Genomic DNA, 17,824 nt, shown 5'->3' with positions numbered 1-17,824 from the left:
CAAATTACGGAAAGATCCATTATCCATAAAATCCCAGGTCCCGAGCATTCTGGATAAAAGGTCCCAATATGCTGGTTATCCATTTTTATTTGTTGATTATATTGGTGCATCTGGGGTTCCTTTATCCATTTTATTTAGTGATTGCCATGACTGGAATTATTATGCCTTTTAACATTTTATTTATTGATTGTACGGATATTTCTGGGGTTCAATTTTCCACCTGTTTTATTTAGTGATTATACTTACCCGGCTAGGGTTATTATGCCCTTTATTTTTTTATTTGGTGATTATACTGGCATGTCTGGGGTTATTATGCTGATTATATGTTTTATGTGGTGACTATATTGGCACAGCTGGGGTTATTATGCCCTTTATCCATTTTTTTTTTTAGTGATTGTATTGACGTCTGGAGTGTGTATAATGGGTGTGGTCTAAAACATTATGAGATCATTATGAAATTTTAATGGGGATGAGGTAGAACCAGCAGGAGTGGAATGCACCAACACACTATTGCAATACTCACCTGTGGAATTTGCAATTCTGCCCGATAGATATCTGCTCAAAAATCAGTATATCGTTCAGACAGGTCTTTCGGAAACACCCATAGGTGGCCAGATAGGCTACTGATTTGGTCTTGAGAGTCCGAGCCAGCAACTTTTATCCAATGTGCCTGAATGTTTCATAATTGAATAATAAAGAACTCTGCAATTCATTAGCTTCAGCATTTACTTGTTGTGTCTTGTTGATCAACTTCATTATCACTGGCGAACACAGTCCAGTGTGGCTGACCCAGATTGACTCACTGTGATTAGTGAAATATATGGAGCTTTCACTGCAGCCTGGCTAACATTACGCAGTGCTTTCCAAAGTTCAGGCTCGTGCTTTGTGTGTGTGCAGGTGAAAGGTTTTCCACAGAATCACATACACACTCACTTCCATTATAACACGCCACCATTCTCCCTTCTCTACTTCTCAGGATGTTGGTCAGTCTGTGTTCTTATAGATAATGAGGTCTGTAGATTCAGTCTCCTTCCTACTTGCAGCCTGTGTCCCAGGTTTTTAGATAAGGAGGAGTTCATTATACAGTGGTTATTAATACCGACACGTCCTTGTCCTTGGCAGAATAGGCACGGCCATGGGTGAACAGAGATTGCTGATGCTGGTGAATAATAGTTCCTGCACATGTGTGTGCCTGTAAGAGAGGTGCAACAACTCCCTGGATGGCTGCCAGAGCATCACAATGAATCACCACATGGAGTGAAGGCAGGAGAAGCACATACTGAAGGGAGTGAGTCTTATTCATAGACAACACTTTTGGTGCTTGACCCATTTATTTGAGTGTGACCAAATGGATAAGGTTTCCAGTAAGGTATGGCACCTAACACATGGGTGAAAGGAACAGTAACACCAAAAAAATTAAAGTGTTTTAAAGGAACATTATAATGTAGTGTTGCCCTGCACTTATAAAACTGGTGTGTTTGCTTCAGAAACTCTACTATAGTTTATATAAACAAGCTGCTGTGTAGCCATGGGTGCAGCCATTCAAGCACAGGATACACAGTAGATAACAGATAAGTACTACTATAGTTTATATAAACAAGCTGCTGTGTAGCCATGGGGGCAGCCATTCAAGCACAGGATACACAGTAGATAACAGATAAGTACTACTATAGTTTATATAAACAAGCTGCTGTGTAGCCATGGGGGCAGCCATTCAAGCACAGGATACACAGTAGATAACAGATAAGTACTACTATAGTTTATAGAAACAAGCTGCTGTGTAGCCATGGGGGCAGCCATTCAAGCACAGGATACACAGTAGATAACAGATAAGTACTACTATAGTTTATATAAACAAGCTGCTGTGTAGCCATGGGGGCAGCCATTCAAGCACAGGATACACAGTAGATAACAGATAAGTACTACTATAGTTTATATAAACAAGCTGCTGTGTAGCCATGGGGCAGCCATTCAAGCACAGGATACACAGTAGATAACAGATAAGTACTACTATAGTTTATATAAACAAGCTGCTGTGTAGCCATGGGGGCAGCCATTCAAGCACAGGATACACAGTAGATAACAGATAAGTACTACTATAGTTTATATAAACAAGCTGCTGTGTAGCCATGGGGCAGCCATTCAAGCACAGGATACACAGTAGATAACAGATAAGTACTACTATAGTTTATATAAACAAGCTGCTGTGTAGCCATGGGGCAGCCATTCAAGCACAGGATACACAGTAGATAACAGATAAGTACTACTATAGTTTATATAAACAAGCTGCTGTGTAGCCATGGGGCAGCCATTCAAGCACAGGATACACAGTAGATAACAGATAAGTACTACTATAGTTTATATAAACAAGCTGCTGTGTAGCCATGGGGCAGCCATTCAAGCACAGGATACACAGTAGATAACAGATAAGTACTACTATAGTTTATATAAACAAGCTGCTGTGTAGCCATGGGGCAGCCATTCAAGCACAGGATACACAGTAGATAACAGATAAGTACTACTATAGTTTATATAAACAAGCTGCTGTGTAGCCATGGGGGCAGCCATTCAAGCACAGGATACACAGTAGATAACAGATAAGTACTACTATAGTTTATATAAACAAGCTGCTGTGTAGCCATGGGGGCTGTTCCTTTAAGTACCTAAACTGTCATTGCACCTGTGCATCTCATGCCTTTGCTCCAGACAGGTGAGGAAGGGGTGCCTGTATGGTAGAACTTGCTCTGCCAGTGTTTGGCTTTCTTATCTCCCTGTGTTCTTTTATTCTATTTACATTCTCCATGTGACTCTTTGCTAAAGATCAGTCAGTGCAAGTAGAGTCGGGGTACAGAGAGATTCCGCAGCCTGTTGTGTGTGTATATACAGTATACAGATGGAATTGCTGCACCCTGGTGTGACAAGTTGCAGTAGGCTGGTAACTGAGATTTCAATGACGCTCAAGGGGATCTCTAGCCAAAAAAAAAATCCATTTTCTTTTGCACAGTGAGAGAGATTTTCCAATTACAAGACAAGTGCGTTCTAACTGTTCTATTTAATTGTGCAATTGCAGTTGGAAGTAGAGTCCTGCAGCGGGTCAGGTACCAGCGGGTTGCAAGTAGAAGTTCCGGGTGCGAGTATAGACGTGGGTCAGCGGTTCTGCGGATCGCGGGTCTTCTCAATAGCGTTTTTTTACTCCTTTTTTTCTAATCATGTCTCCTTCCGATGATGTCACTTCCGGCTTACAATGAGAGCACTTCCTGACTCTTGATGGTCAGCGGGTCCAGGTTGCGGATAAGGTACTTGCGGGTCCAAATCGGGTAAGAATTTGGGTTGCGGGTCCGGGTTGCAGGTTGCGGGTACGGGTTCCAAAAAATGGACAGGACTCTAGTTGGAAGCCTGATTTGTTCATCCGTTTTTGTTCTCTGCACTTGTACTGGTTCTGACTGTTGAAACACTGTAGCAGGTCAATTTAAAGGGGTGGGTTACCTTTATATTAACTTTTAGTATGTTATGGAATAGCCAATTCTAATCAACTCTTCAATTAGACTTCATTTTTTCTTTTTTTTTATAGTTATTGGATTGTGTGCCTTCTTCTTCCGACTCTTTCCAGCTTTCAGATGGGGGTCACTGACCCCCATCTTAAAAACAAATTCTCTGTCAAGCTACACATTTATTGTTATTGCTACTTTTTATTACTCATCTTTCGAGTCGGGCCCCTCAATGCATGGTTGCTAAGGTAGTTTGGAGCCTAGCAACCAGATTGCTGAAATGCAAACTGAAGGGCTGTTGAATAAAAAGCTAAATAACTCAAAAACCACAATTAATAAATGATAGACATTTGCAAATTGATGCAAATTATCACTCTCTACATTAGGGGTCCCCAACCGCCGGGCAGCGGACAGTCTTGAACTGGGCCGCTGGGCCCAGCGACCAATAAACGTGGGGCGCCAAATTGGACACCAGCCCACCAGAATTGGACGCTGACCCCCCCAGTCCTTGCAAAAAAATTTGGCTCTACACTGGTCCCCTGGCCAAAAAAGGTTGGAGACCGCTGCTCTACATCATACTAAAAGCTATCTCAAAGGTGAACAACTCCTGCTTGTTTTCAACAGTCAGAACCAGCAGTACAGAGAACAGAAAGAGGCAGGTACTGAGTGTATATTGGAAAGTTCCTCTGAATTCCACATCATCAGCACATGGAGTTCTAGGGCAGTGAGTAAGGCAGTGATGGCATCATATAAACTCACATTTCCATCCTGTAGGTACTTGCAACGCATTGCAGCTGCAAATCAATGTTATGCAATTACTTAACTTATCATTTGCATTTACGCTTAAACATAAACTATAAGCGGCTCATGTTTTACTGGAATTTGAACGTGTTTATCTTATAGGAAACCAGGCCAGTTACCACGACTTACAAACTGTCAGAAGTTTAAATGTTATGTTGATACCTTAACTAAATATAAATACACAGCTTGCATACCTCCCAACTGTCATGTTTTTTGCGGGGCAGTCCCGATTTTGACGGCTCAACCCGCAGTCCCGGATTGTTACTGAAATGTCCCAACTTTCTCTTTGAACTCCTGCACTAAACAGGCAGAAAAAGATACAAAGTTTCTGAAACTTAATTCCTTTGGGCAGAGAGCCCGGAATACGTGGCAGGTACACTTAGATACTTTGGTAACAATTTAAGATAAGCAAATAAGTAATTGTGACAATTTAAGATAAGCAGGTCTCTTGGGGAAATTGTAACTTTCAGCTTAATTTGCAAAACTGTAATAACACTTAAAAACCACCGAAATGTCTTCAAACTTACATAACCTGCCAAATTTTGTAAAATGAACATAGTAATTAGGGGGTGTGGTCACTAATGGGCGTGGTCAAACATTTATTTTTATCTTTTTATAGAGGATTTATTGATTCCATTGGTGGATTCAGACTGTTCTGGGCCTGGATAGTACTCGATACACGGTGTCCCCCAATCTTTTTGGGTTTGTTTCACTGATTTTTATTTAATCATTTGATCTTGTGCTTTTCTATGTCATTGAACTCCTCATTGACCTAATAATTCAAGATAGGGGTAAATTATCTCTTATAATTCATGAGTAACAGTAAAAATGTGATACACAATGCAAAACTGCTCTTTGCAGCCCCGGGTGCATGCTTAATCCTCTGCCTGGGTAGGTTGACGCAAATCAATAAAAAAAAAAACAGCAGTACTGGTAAAGTAAAGATATATTCTCCTTTTTTTTTGTTTTTTACAAATATAGTATTGCTGGACTACTGCTGTTTTTCATTGATTATAATACATGAGTGATAATGAGAATTCCCTGTATAACTCAGCCTTGTCTTTTATATGGTCACAGAACAACCCCTCGGTGACATCTCATATCCTTATCATTTACAGTAGGGGGTACATTATCCCTTATAATACATGAGTGATACTCAGAGTTCCCTGTATAACTCAGCCTGCAGCCTTGTGCCTTTCTATGGTCACAGAACAACCCCTCAGTGACTTCTAATATCCTTGTCATTTACAGTAGGGGGTACATTATCCCTTATAATACATGAGTGATACTCAGAGTTCCCTGTATAACTCAGCCTGCAGCCTTGTGTCTTTATATGGTCACAGAACAACCCCTCAGTGACTTCTAATATCCTTATCATTTACAGTAGGGGGTACATTATCCCTTATAATACATGAGTGATATTCATAGTTCCCTGTATAACTCAGCCTGCAGCCTTGTGCCTTTATATGGTCACAGAACAACCCCTCAGTGACTTCTAATATCCTTATCATTTACAGTAGGGGGTACATTATCCCTTATAATACATGAGTGATACTCAGAGTTCCCTGTATAACTCAGCCTGCAGCCTTGTGTCTTTATATGGTCACAGAACAACCCCTCAGTGACTTCTAATATCCTTATCATTTACAGTAGGGGGTACATTATCCCTTATAATACATGAGTGATACTCAGAGTTCCCTGTATAACTCAGCCTGCAGCCTTGTGCCTTTATATGGTCACAGAACAACCCCTCAGTGACTTCTAATATCCTTATCATTTACAGTAGGGGGTACATTATCCCTTATAATACATGAGTGATATTCATAGTTCCCTGTATAACTCAGCCTGTCGCCTTGTGCCTTTATATGGTCACAGAACCCCTCGGTGACTTCTAATATCCTTATCATTTACAGTAGGGGGTACATTATCCCTTATAATACATGAGTGATACTCAGAGTTCCCTGTATAACTCAGCCTGCAGCCTTGTGCCTTTATATGGTCACAGAACAACCCCTCAGTGACTTCTAATATCCTTATCATTTACAGTAGGGGGTACATTATCCCTTATAATACATGAGTGATACTCAGAGTTCCCTGTATAACTCAGCCTGCAGCCTTGTGCCTTTATATGGTCACAGAACAACCCCTCAGTGACTTCTTGTATCCTTATCATTTACAGTAGGGGGTACATTATCCCTTATAATACATGAGTGATACTCAGAGTTCCCTGTATAACTCAGCCTGCAGCCTTGTGCCTTTATATGGTCACAGAACAACCCCTCAGTGACTTCTAATATCCTTATCATTTACAGTAGGGGGTACATTATCCCTTATAATACATGAGTGATATTCATAGTTCCCTGTATAACTCAGCCTGTCGCCTTGTGCCTTTATATGGTCACAGAACCCCTCGGTGACTTCTAATATCCTTATCATTTACAGTAGGGGGTACATTATCCCTTATAATACATGAGTGATACTCAGAGTTCCCTGTATAACTCAGCCTGCAGCCTTGTGCCTTTATATGGTCACAGAACAACCCCTCAGTGACTTCTAATATCCTTATCATTTACAGTAGGGGGTACATTATCCCTTATAATACATGAGTGATACTCAGAGTTCCCTGTATAACTCAGCCTGCAGCCTTGTGCCTTTATATGGTCACAGAACAACCCCTCAGTGACTTCTTGTATCCTTATCATTTACAGTAGGGGGTACATTATCCCTTATAATACATGAGTGATACTCAGAGTTCCCTGTATAACTCAGCCTGCAGCCTTGTGCCTTTATATGGTCACAGAACAACCCCTCTGTGACTTCTAATATCCTTATCATTTACAGTAGGGGGTACATTATCCCTTATAATACATGAGTGATATTCATAGTTCCCTGTATAACTCAGCCTGTCGCCTTGTGCCTTTATATGGTCACAGAACCCCTCGGTGACTTCTAATATCCTTATCATTTACAGTAGGGGGTACATTATCCCTTATAATACATGAGTGATACTCAGAGTTCCCTGTATAACTCAGCCTGCAGCCTTGTGCCTTTATATGGTCACAGAACAACCCCTCAGTGACTTCTAATATCCTTATTATTTCCAATGGAGACACATTTTAGGGAGATTTGTCTTAATAGAAGTAATACTGAGAGTCCCTCGAGCTGCAGTTAGATTGTTAAAGGGATACTGTCACGGTATATAGTTTGTTCAAACCGCATCAGTTAATAGTGCTGCTCCAGGAGACTTCTGCACTGAAATCTGTTTTTTAAAAGAGCAAACGTAATTTTTTATATTTAGTTTTGAAATCTGACATGGGGCTAGACATATTGACAGTTTCCCAGGTGCGCACAGTCATGTGACTTGTGCTCTGATACAATTCAGTCACTCTTTACTGCAAGTTTGAATGATATCACCCCCCAGCAGCCTGACCAATGGGAATGGGCACATTTTGTCTCAGTGATGGTGCCACTCTATGTTGTCATTTGGTAACAATCTACTGTCACAAAGGGGAAACCAATTGGGCTCCAATGAAAGTAGCAGGCAGCACTTGATCAAAAACCAATGACCCATTCAGGGGCCTAAATGTAAATGAGTGGCCCCCCAGAGACACCTGATATCTGCCCCTCTCCTCAGGGTGCCAAAATTGTCCATGTCTCTCCTCCCAGCCCCCTGCCCAAGTCACATGGTCTCCTTCCCCTGATACGTTTCTGAATACAAAGTCATAATTATTATTTTTAGGAAACAACTGGTAACGGTGATTCTTCTCTCTCAGATCCTGAATATGTCCAACAATGCTTTGGTGATTGAAGACAAGCCCCCGCCTCCACCCATGAGGATCAACAGCACCATAGGCGGGGGCAATACAAACGATTGGAATTTTGGGACTAAACCTCTGTCTACGAACCAAGAAGAAAAGGAAAAGAAAAAGAAAAAGGGGCAAAAAAGTACCGGTCTTTTGATGATATCTCTTACTTTGACAGAGAACACAATACAGAAGATCCCTCATTATTAAGCTGAAATGTACAGAGAAATAGGGCTCCCCATGCCAAGTACCGTTAGTCTTTTCCTATACAGTACCCCAACTGTTACTATAGACACCATCTCTCCCTACTATACCTGCTATCCCACAGTCACACTCCCTTCCCAGAGACTATTATCCACTGTTACTATAGGCACCATCTCTCCCTACTATACCTGCTATCCCACAGTCACACTCCCTTCCCAGAGACTATTATCCACTGTTACTATAGGCACCATCTCTCCCTACTATACCTGCTATCCCACAGTCACACTCCCTTCCCAGAGACTATTATCCACTGTTACTATAGACACATCTCTCCCTACTATACCTGCTATCCCACAGTCACACTCCCTTCCCAGAGACTATTATCCACTGTTACTATAGGCACCATCTCTCCCTACTATACCTGCTATCCCACAGTCACACTCCCTTCCCAGAGACTATTATCCACTGTTACTATAGGCACCATCTCTCCCTACTATACCTGCTATCCCACAGTCACACTCCCTTCCCAGAGACTATTATCCACTGTTACTATAGGCACCATCTCTCCCTACTATACCTGCTATCCCACAGTCACACTCCCTTCCCAGAGACTATTACCCACTGTTACTATAGGCACCATCTCTCCCTACTATACCTGCTATCCCACAGTCACACTCCCTTCCCAGAGACTATTATCCCACTGTTACTATAGACACCATCTCTCCCTACTATACCTGCTATCCCACAGTCACACTCCCTTCCCAGAGACTATTATCCACTGTTACTATAGACACCATCTCTCCCTACTATACCTGCTATCCCACAGTCACACTCCCTTCCCAGAGACTATTATCCACTGTTACTATAGACACATCTCTCCCTACTATACCTGCTATCCCACAGTCACACTCCCTTCCCAGAGACTATTACCCACTGTTACTATAGGCACCATCTCTCCCTACTATACCTGCTATCCCACAGTCACACTCCCTTCCCAGAGACTATTATCCCACTGTTACTACAGGCACCATCTCTCCCTACTATACCTGCTATCCCACAGTCACACTCCCTTCCCAGAGACTATTACCCACTGTTACTATAGGCACCATCTCTACCTACTATACCTGCTATCCCACAGTCACACTCCCTTCCCAGAGACTATTATCCCCTGAGGTTGAACTCCATTTTATACATCATTTGTTGACTATTTAATTTCTTTCCTTTGCTCAGATAACAAAAAGGACAAAAAAGACCGGTTGGAGATATCCAGTCCGTTTGGCTATGAGCATATCTATCACGTGGGGATTGACCCAGCTACCGGAGAATTTACTGTAAGCTTCAGGGAATCTCTTGCAGTGAAGCATCTTTTCTGGCAAATCATTTTTGGAATGACGAGCCTACTCTCCTGATACATTATCATCCCTTTTGTCCCGGGCCATGCCTGTGCATCTGCACCTTAAACCAGTGATGTATGACCCAGTGGACCAACCTGGTTACAGACGTGTGTTTATAGCGCTTTAGCAAATCTGCCATTACAGCAATGTTAGCTTAATTGTGAAGAGATCAAAGCAAATCATCAACTATGAATAGCTGACAGTATTCCTGCGTTTTATAGCTTTCTGTATAATTCCTTTTTTTTAACAGATAATTGATCTCATACCTGCACTTGGAGCCAAGGTTTTATTTTACATTCTTTGCCTTAGTATTTACAGAGAGATCCCATAAAACTATGGCAGCATAGGTATTCCCTGTACTAAGCACAATTCAGCAGGAACAGTCCCCTAACTTTGCTCATAGTCTGTACAGAGAGATCCCATAAATCTATGGCAGCATAGGTATAGCCTGTACTAAGCACAATTCAGCAGGAACAGTCCCCTAAGTTTGCTCATAGTCTGTACAGAGAGATCCCATAAAACTATGGCAGCATAGGTATTCCCTGTACTAAGCACAATTCAGCAGGAACAGTCCCCTAAGTTTGCTCATAGTCTGTACAGAGAGATCCCATAAAACTATGGCAGCATAGGTATCCCCTGTACTAAGCACAATTCAGCAGGAACAGTCCCCTAAGTTTGCTCATAGTCTGTACAGAGAGATCCCATAAAACTATGGCAGCATAGGTATTCCCTGTACTAAGCACAATTCAGCAGGAACAGTCCCCTAAGTTTGCTCATAGTCTGTACAGAGAGATCCCATAAAACTATGGCAGCATAGGTATAGCCTGTACTAAGCACAATTCAGCAGGAACAGTCCCTAAGTTTGCTCATAGTCTGTACAGAGAGATCCCATAAAACTATGGCAGCATAGGTATTCCTCTGTACTAAGCACAATTCAGCAGGAACAGTCCCTAAATTTGCTCATAGTCTGTACAGAGAGATCCCATAAAACTATGGCAGCATAGGTATTCCTCTGTACTAAGCACAATTCAGCAGGAACAGTCCCCTAAGTTTGCTTATAGTCTGTACAGAGAGATCCCATAAAACTATGGCAGCATAAGTATTCCCCTGTACTAAGCACAATTCAGCAGGAACAGTCCCCTAAGTTTGCTTATAGTCTGTACAGAGAGATCCCATAAAACTATGGCAGCATAAGTATTCCCCTGTACTAAGCACAATTCAGCAGGAACAGTCCCCTAAGTTTGCTCATAGTCTGTACAGAGAGATCCCATAAAACTATGGCAGCATAGGCATTCCTCTGTACTAAGCACAATTCAGCAGGAACAGTCCCCTAAGTTTGCTCATAGTCTGTACAGAGAGATCCCATAAAACGATGGTAGCATATGTACTAAGCAGAATTCAGCAGGGCTGCACTGTTTTCCAGTAGCTGACAGTTATATCCATTTCATGATGCTTAATTGCTGTTCTTCCTCGATCTTCTTATACCCATCCAGGGAATGCCAAATCAGTGGGCCCGGCTCCTGAAGCATGCAAACATCAGTAAAATTGATCAGAAGAAGAACCCACAGGCTGTTCTGGACGTACTGAATTTCTACAGCTCTGAGACGACATCCAAGAGCCAAAAATACATGAGCTTCACAGGTAAAAGGTTTTGGCAGAACCCCATTTTGAGAATGTCGTGGAGAACCTGGCTGAGGGATGACACTTTTTATATATTTTGTTTTGATATAAGTAGGGGGCTGTTCTAAGCACTTTTGTAATGTACGTTCATTATTTATTTATTTCTCTTTAATTCCAAGATATTAAGGGATAGATGTACTGTTAATATGAATGAATTTTGTTACAACAGCGCCACCTGCTGGTCAGTTTCCCACCAGTCTGACCACCAAGTAGTCAAGGAAGTGTATCCCTTAATATCTTGGAATTAAAGAAAAATAAATAATGAATTTAAATTACAAATGTGCTTAGAATAGCCCCCTCACCAACTTTACATTCACTTATTTTAAAAGGCTAACTTATCACTACTTACACCAAGACAAACTAAACTCACAAATCGCAAAGTCGTTATTAAGAAAAAACTTACTTGCGCTCCTCTTCAGAAAGCGACCGGGGCAATCCATTGTGCGGTGCTTGATTTTTCCTCTCTGGCTATCTCTTATAAGGAAGGCAGGGAAGAGAAATCGAGCGCTGCATGATGGATCGCCCAATCGCTTTCTGAAGAGGAGTGCACGCTGAGTTTCAGTAATGGTCCTTTAAAGGGGTTGTTCACTTTTAAACTAACTTTTAATATTATGTAGAGAGTGAAATTCTGAGACAATTTAATATAGGTTTTAATAAAAAAATTTATTATTTGGGGTTTTTGCATAATTTTATTCAGCAGCTCTGCAGTTTTCTGTTTCAGCAATCTGGTTGCTCGGGTCCAAATTGAATAGGGAAGAGCCCGGATACAAAGATGAGTAGAAATAACAATGAATTAGCATTTGTTTTTTTAGATGGGGTCAGTGACCACCATTTGAAAGCTGGAAAGAGTCAGAAGAAGAACACAAATAATTCAAAAACTATAAATAAAAAATAATTAATAATGGAGACAAATTGAGAAGTCGCTTACTATTGTTTATTTTTATATCATACTAAAAGTTAACTTAAAGGTGAACCACCCCTTTAATATATTCTCTGAAACGGAATTTTCAGTGTCCTTTTGATTATGCTCAGATTTCACGCTGGATTCTTGTTGTCAGCAGTTTGTATTAGTGATGGTCTCGTCTAATCTGCTTGCCTTGTGCTTTGGGATAAGGGACTGGGAGCAATAGAGTCTGATTGTTTCCTATATGAGTCATGAACCTCCTCCCTTCTTCTGCCACAGATCCATCCCTGCCTTGCTCTCTGGCCAACCTCAAACACGTTCCTATTGTTTAGATTGGCGGCTGTCCCCATTCCTGTCTCTGTGATTGCTCTGCAGGCTTTGTTTTATTCTGCCCTGGCATTCAATATGTATCCCTGGCACCATCACCCACATACAAGCTGCTCACTGGGAACCAATTCCTCCCTGATGCCTCCTAAATAATTGCACGGGGGATATAAGCCGTGTATATAAGTGTCTGCATGACTGGCCTAAACACCATTCCTTGTGTGCAAAGAGCTAAACACTCGCCCCCTCTGCTCACAGCCCATGATATAAACTGCTTGGAAAGAAGAAGCAGAGGAATTATTTGTCTCACAATATATACATGGCAGACTCCACGAGCAGCCCTTCCTGAATTCGATTTTACTGTTGTTATCAGTAGAGAAGCCCTCTTGAATAGAGCTGGTATAGACGCATGAACCAAAGTTTCTTATGATCGTTCGGCGGATCGAAGGCTAAAATCTGCAGCTTAAGAGACAATCATGATACTTTATATGATATGTTTATACAGAGCTCGTTATCTCTATTTAAACTAATTACAGGGAGAGGGTGGGGGAGTAGTTAGGGGAAAATAAAATTAACTTTAAGGACAGAGACATACCTGGAGATTCGGGGAGATTACTCGCCCAGCGACAAATTGCCTCTTCTTCGGGCGACTAATCTCCCCGCAATGCCTTCCCGTTGGCTAGAATCTAAATCTCCGACGTGATGGCACTCGGATCGTTTCGCTTTCCGAAGTTGCCCGAAGTTTCCTCGTGAGGCAACTTCGGGCGACTTCAGAAAACGAACCGTTCCGCGTGCCATCCCACTGGCGATTTAGATTCTAGCCGACGGGAAGGCATTGCGGGGAGATTAGTCGCCCGAAGAAGAGGCAATTTGTTGCTGGGTTCGCTCAATCTCCCGTATATCCAACGTGTGTCTCTGCCCTAAATTTAACTTTTAATATGATGTAGACATTGATATTCTGAGACAATTGATCGGTTTCCACTTTTTATTTTATTCATTCTTTGTGGTTTTTCAGTTATTTAGGTTTCTTGGCCTGAGTTCTACTTTTTTTCTCATGTTGAATAAAGGATCGGTGGATAGCGCCTCTCTATGAGAAGGTTTTAAATACCCTGATTATAAGTTTTCACACATTTTACACTGTTTTTCTGTGGTTCCACCAAGACATAATGCAAAATACATTATACAAGATTCCCCTAATGAACAGAATCAGATCTTGGGGCTGCCACCGCCCCCTCTCTGCGCTTAAAACATCAGTGTCGGAGCGGGCCGCATCTTAGTGCAATGAGTGCAATCGCGCAGCCATATTTCCTGGGTTAAAACCCAGTAATTCGGCTCGTAAAGTTACAAGAGGCGGCTTTTTGTCTCCCCTTGCAACCGGCCTCTCTCTTCTGCCTGAGACAAGGCTCTCGCCTCTCAGGACTGGCCCTGCTAATGACCCTATTGTTTCTGGGGGAACACTCTCTAGCCTGGCCCATGCTTCTTGTATTGGGTTTGTACTAATCTAATTAGTAGTGATGAGCGAATTTTTTCGCCAGACATGGGTTTGCGACAAAATTTCACATTTCACCATGTGCGATTTTTTTTTTTCTCTCCCAAAACTGCAGCAAAAATTCACCATGGAAAAATTAGCTGAGAAAAAACGCCAATAAGACTTTAATGCGTTTGGACTAAAATTTGCCATAAGAAAAAACGCCCATTGACTTTAAGCAGAGACACACGCTCATATTCGGGGAGATTAGTCGCCCAGCGAAAAATTTCCTATACTTCAGGGCAACTAACCTCCCGAACTGCCTTTCGGCCTCCAGCGATTTACATTCCAGCTGGCGGCAAGGCAGTTCGGGAAGATTAGTCGCCATGAAGAAAAGGAGATGTCGCTGGATGACTAATCTCCCCGAATCTGACCGTGTGTCTCTGCCCTAATGCATTTGGAGAAAAAAGTCGCCATAAGAAAAATGCGTTAATGCTTTAATGCTTTTTGTGAATTTTTTGCCTTTTCACAAATTTTTCCTCAGTTTCACGATTTTTCGGCAAAACAAAATGGGCTCATCACTACTAATTAGTCACTTTTCTTATTATCATTAGTCTAAAACAATAAAGATGATGCTGCCTGTATAAAACGACTGCTAATTTCTTTCTTCTTTCTTTTGCTCAGATAACTCTAGGGAGGCGTACGATTCCATTGCCATCTTGGTAAGCGAGATTTTTTATTTTATTTTAGAGATTAAAGCGTTATACAATGTAATACATAATTTTTAATGTTTGAGTAGGTACTAACAATGTTTTTTAAAGAGATACTGACACCGGAAATTAAACTTTACATTACATTTATCATAACACCATCTTTGTACAATAATTATAATTTTGCCATAAAAGTGTTTGCCCGATGCATTTACATTACCTACCTGATCCCCATGTTCCTCTATGAGGGGGCTGCCATATTTGTGCAACAGTAGTTTATATAAACAAGCTGCTGTGTAGCCATGGGGGCAGCCATTCAAGCACAGGATACACAGTAGATAACAGATAAGTACTACTATAGTTTATATAAACAAGCTGCTGTGTAGCCAAAGGGGCAACCATTCAAGCACAGGATACACAGTAGATAACAGATAAGTACTACTATAGTTTATATGAACAAGCTGCTGTGTAGCCATGGGGGCAGCCATTCAAACACAGGATACACAGTAGATAACAGATAAGTACTACTATAGTTTATATGAACAAGCTGCTGTGTAGCCATGGGGGCAGCCATTCAAACACAGGATACACAGTAGATAACAGATAAGTACTACTATAGTTTATATGAACAAGCTGCTGTGTAGCCATGGGGGCAGCCATTCAAGCACAGGATACACAGTAGATAACAGATAAGTACTACTATAGTTTATATAAACAAGCTGCTGTGTAGCCATGGGGGCAGCCATTCAAGCACAGGATACACAGTAGATAACAGATAAGTACTACTATAGTTTATATAAACAAGCTGCTGTGTAGCTATGGGGGCAGCCATTCAAGCACTGGCTTTAGTACTACTCTTAAAGGAGAAACAAACCCTTGCTACTAAAATCCCCTACCCTACATAGACCCCCTCCCTGCTCCCCCCAGCCTAGGTGGTACCTTTGCTAAATGCCCCTAACTCTTTGCTTACTCCTCGGTGCAGATTCTGTCCCGCAGAGTTCACGGCAGCCATCTTCTTCTCTTCGGTAATCTTCGTGGTTTTCTTCCGGCGCTTTGACAATTTCCATGACTTTTGACGCATGCGCAGTTGTCGCGGAACAGAAAATTGCTTCAACTGTGCATGCACCAATACGGCACTTACTTCCTGAAGATTACCTAAGAGAAGAAGAAGGCGCCCGCGAACTCCGATGCCCTAAATCTGCACCGAGGGGCATTTAGCAAAGGTACCACCTAGGCTGGGGGGGAGCAGGAAGGCTTTCTATGTAGGGTAGGGGATTTTAGTAGCAAGGGTTTACTCCTCCTTTAAGTACTTCCGGTTACTAGCAGTTAGGTGCAATAGCTTGTATGAAAGGTCCAAGTCCTATGGTTTTTCTAGTGCTATACTTGAGGCCTCAGGGGACCCAGTGACTATAACTCAATGTTTCTAGAGCCAGGATTATTTATACAGAATCTCAGGGCAGCCTCATACAAGCACCACCCTCAGGGACACAGGAACCATTGATCTCTACTTAGTACTATTAGTAGTAGTAGTAATAGCATGCTCTCAGTTCCTCGTACTAATGATGTGCACTCAGAGCACCTCACTTGCCCCGTTTATTATTAATGAACCGTCTTTTCCTCTGTTCCCGGCACTAGAGGGCCTTAAAAGCCTTAATCTCTCCTTCTTCTAAGCAACTTTCCAATTGGTCTTCATTATTTGTTTGGTGGTGAAGGTGGTGGCGCTGAAAGCAGGAGGAGAGCTCAACCCGCAACCAGCAAAGAGGAGTGTGAGGTCGGCCTGAACCTGGCCGACCCACGGGTCCAGCGGGTATCGGGCTCGTCCGCACATGACTACTGTAAAGCTACAAATGTATTGTACGGCTGCAATACATCTTTCTATTCAGGCCCTCTCCTATTTATATTCCAAAATTTTATTCAAATCAAATCAGTGCATGGTTGCCAGGGGAATTTGGACCCTAGCAACCAGACTGCGGAAACTGGAGAGCTGTTGAATAAAAAGCTGAATAACTCAAAAACCACAAATAAAAAATAAAAACCAATTGCAATTGTCTCAGAATATCACTCTCTACATTGTACTAACAGTTAACTCAAAGGTAAACAACCCTTTTAAATAATCAGTAAATTATTCCTAATTTGGAAATGTCATATACTTATAATATATCTGTATCTATGTCTATTTATTTATATTTGTTATTATTATTTGTTATGGTGAGGATGCAAATCCTGTGTCTGAAGCAGCAGAGGTCCCTCCTGTGCCTGAAGCTGAAGATGGTGAAGTTGCCCCTGCTTTTCCCCCACGTCCTGAACACACAAAATCAGTAAGTAAAAAGCAGCAATGGAGTAAGGAATTGTAGGCTGGTTATATCTGCTGGCTGGTGGGATTGAACTAAACTTGCAATTATACTCAACACTGAAGCCACAGTCTCAGGTAAACGTCCCCTTTTGCCCCTTCATGAAATGTTGGGGGCCACGTCATGAAATGCAGAGCTGTTAACTCCCCCAATTTTCTCAGGAGTTACCAGATTTTTCCATATGTCCCCCCTCCTCCATTTTCGACAATTGCTGCTGATTTCCATTGAAAATAAAATCCGGTGTACACATGAGCAGTGTGGCTTCAGGAGAGATTCTGTGTGTGGCTACTACCTGCTGATGTCATGTCTGCTGATGTCACAACCCGGAAAACATTTCTCATAAATACCAATGGGGGTTTCCTTCATGAAATGCTGGGGGCCACACATTGCTTCTGTCATGAAATACTGGGTGCCACAAGCTGCTTCTGTCATGAAATACTGGGGGCCACGCACTGTTTCTGTCATGAAATGCTGGGGACCACGCATGGTTTCTGTCCTAAAATGCTGGGGTCCATGCACTGTTTCTGTAATGACATACTGGGGGCCACACACTGTTTCTGTCATAAAATGCTGGGGCCACCTGTTTCTGTCATAAAATGCAGGGGTCCACCTGTTTCTGTCATAAAATGCTGGGGTCCATGCACTGTTTCTGTCATGACATACTGGGGGCCAGAAGCTGCTTCTGTCATGAAATACT

The 17,824-nt window shown here is 42.0% G+C and overlaps 1 protein-coding gene across 5 annotated transcripts in view; it reads left to right on the top strand.

Moving 5' to 3' along the window:
- pak1.S (p21 protein (Cdc42/Rac)-activated kinase 1 S homeolog) overlaps positions 1-17,824 on the top strand; it is a 77,067-nt gene that overhangs the window by 23,827 nt on the left and 35,416 nt on the right. For 2 of the 5 annotated variants that reach the window (XM_041583012.1, NM_001088460.2), the window contains 5 exon segments: positions 8,063-8,234; positions 9,527-9,627; positions 11,184-11,331; positions 14,751-14,788; positions 16,984-17,094. In XM_041583012.1, the coding sequence (XP_041438946.1) occupies positions 8,063-8,234; positions 9,527-9,627; positions 11,184-11,331; positions 14,751-14,788; positions 16,984-17,094 (570 nt within the window). 5 annotated transcript variants of the gene reach the window in all.

The sequence above is a fragment of the Xenopus laevis genome, chromosome 2S (genome assembly GCF_017654675.1).
Source record: "Xenopus laevis strain J_2021 chromosome 2S, Xenopus_laevis_v10.1, whole genome shotgun sequence".
Classification (NCBI taxonomy): domain Eukaryota; kingdom Metazoa; phylum Chordata; class Amphibia; order Anura; family Pipidae; genus Xenopus; species Xenopus laevis.
This window is presented reverse-complemented; position numbering and strand designations above follow the sequence as displayed.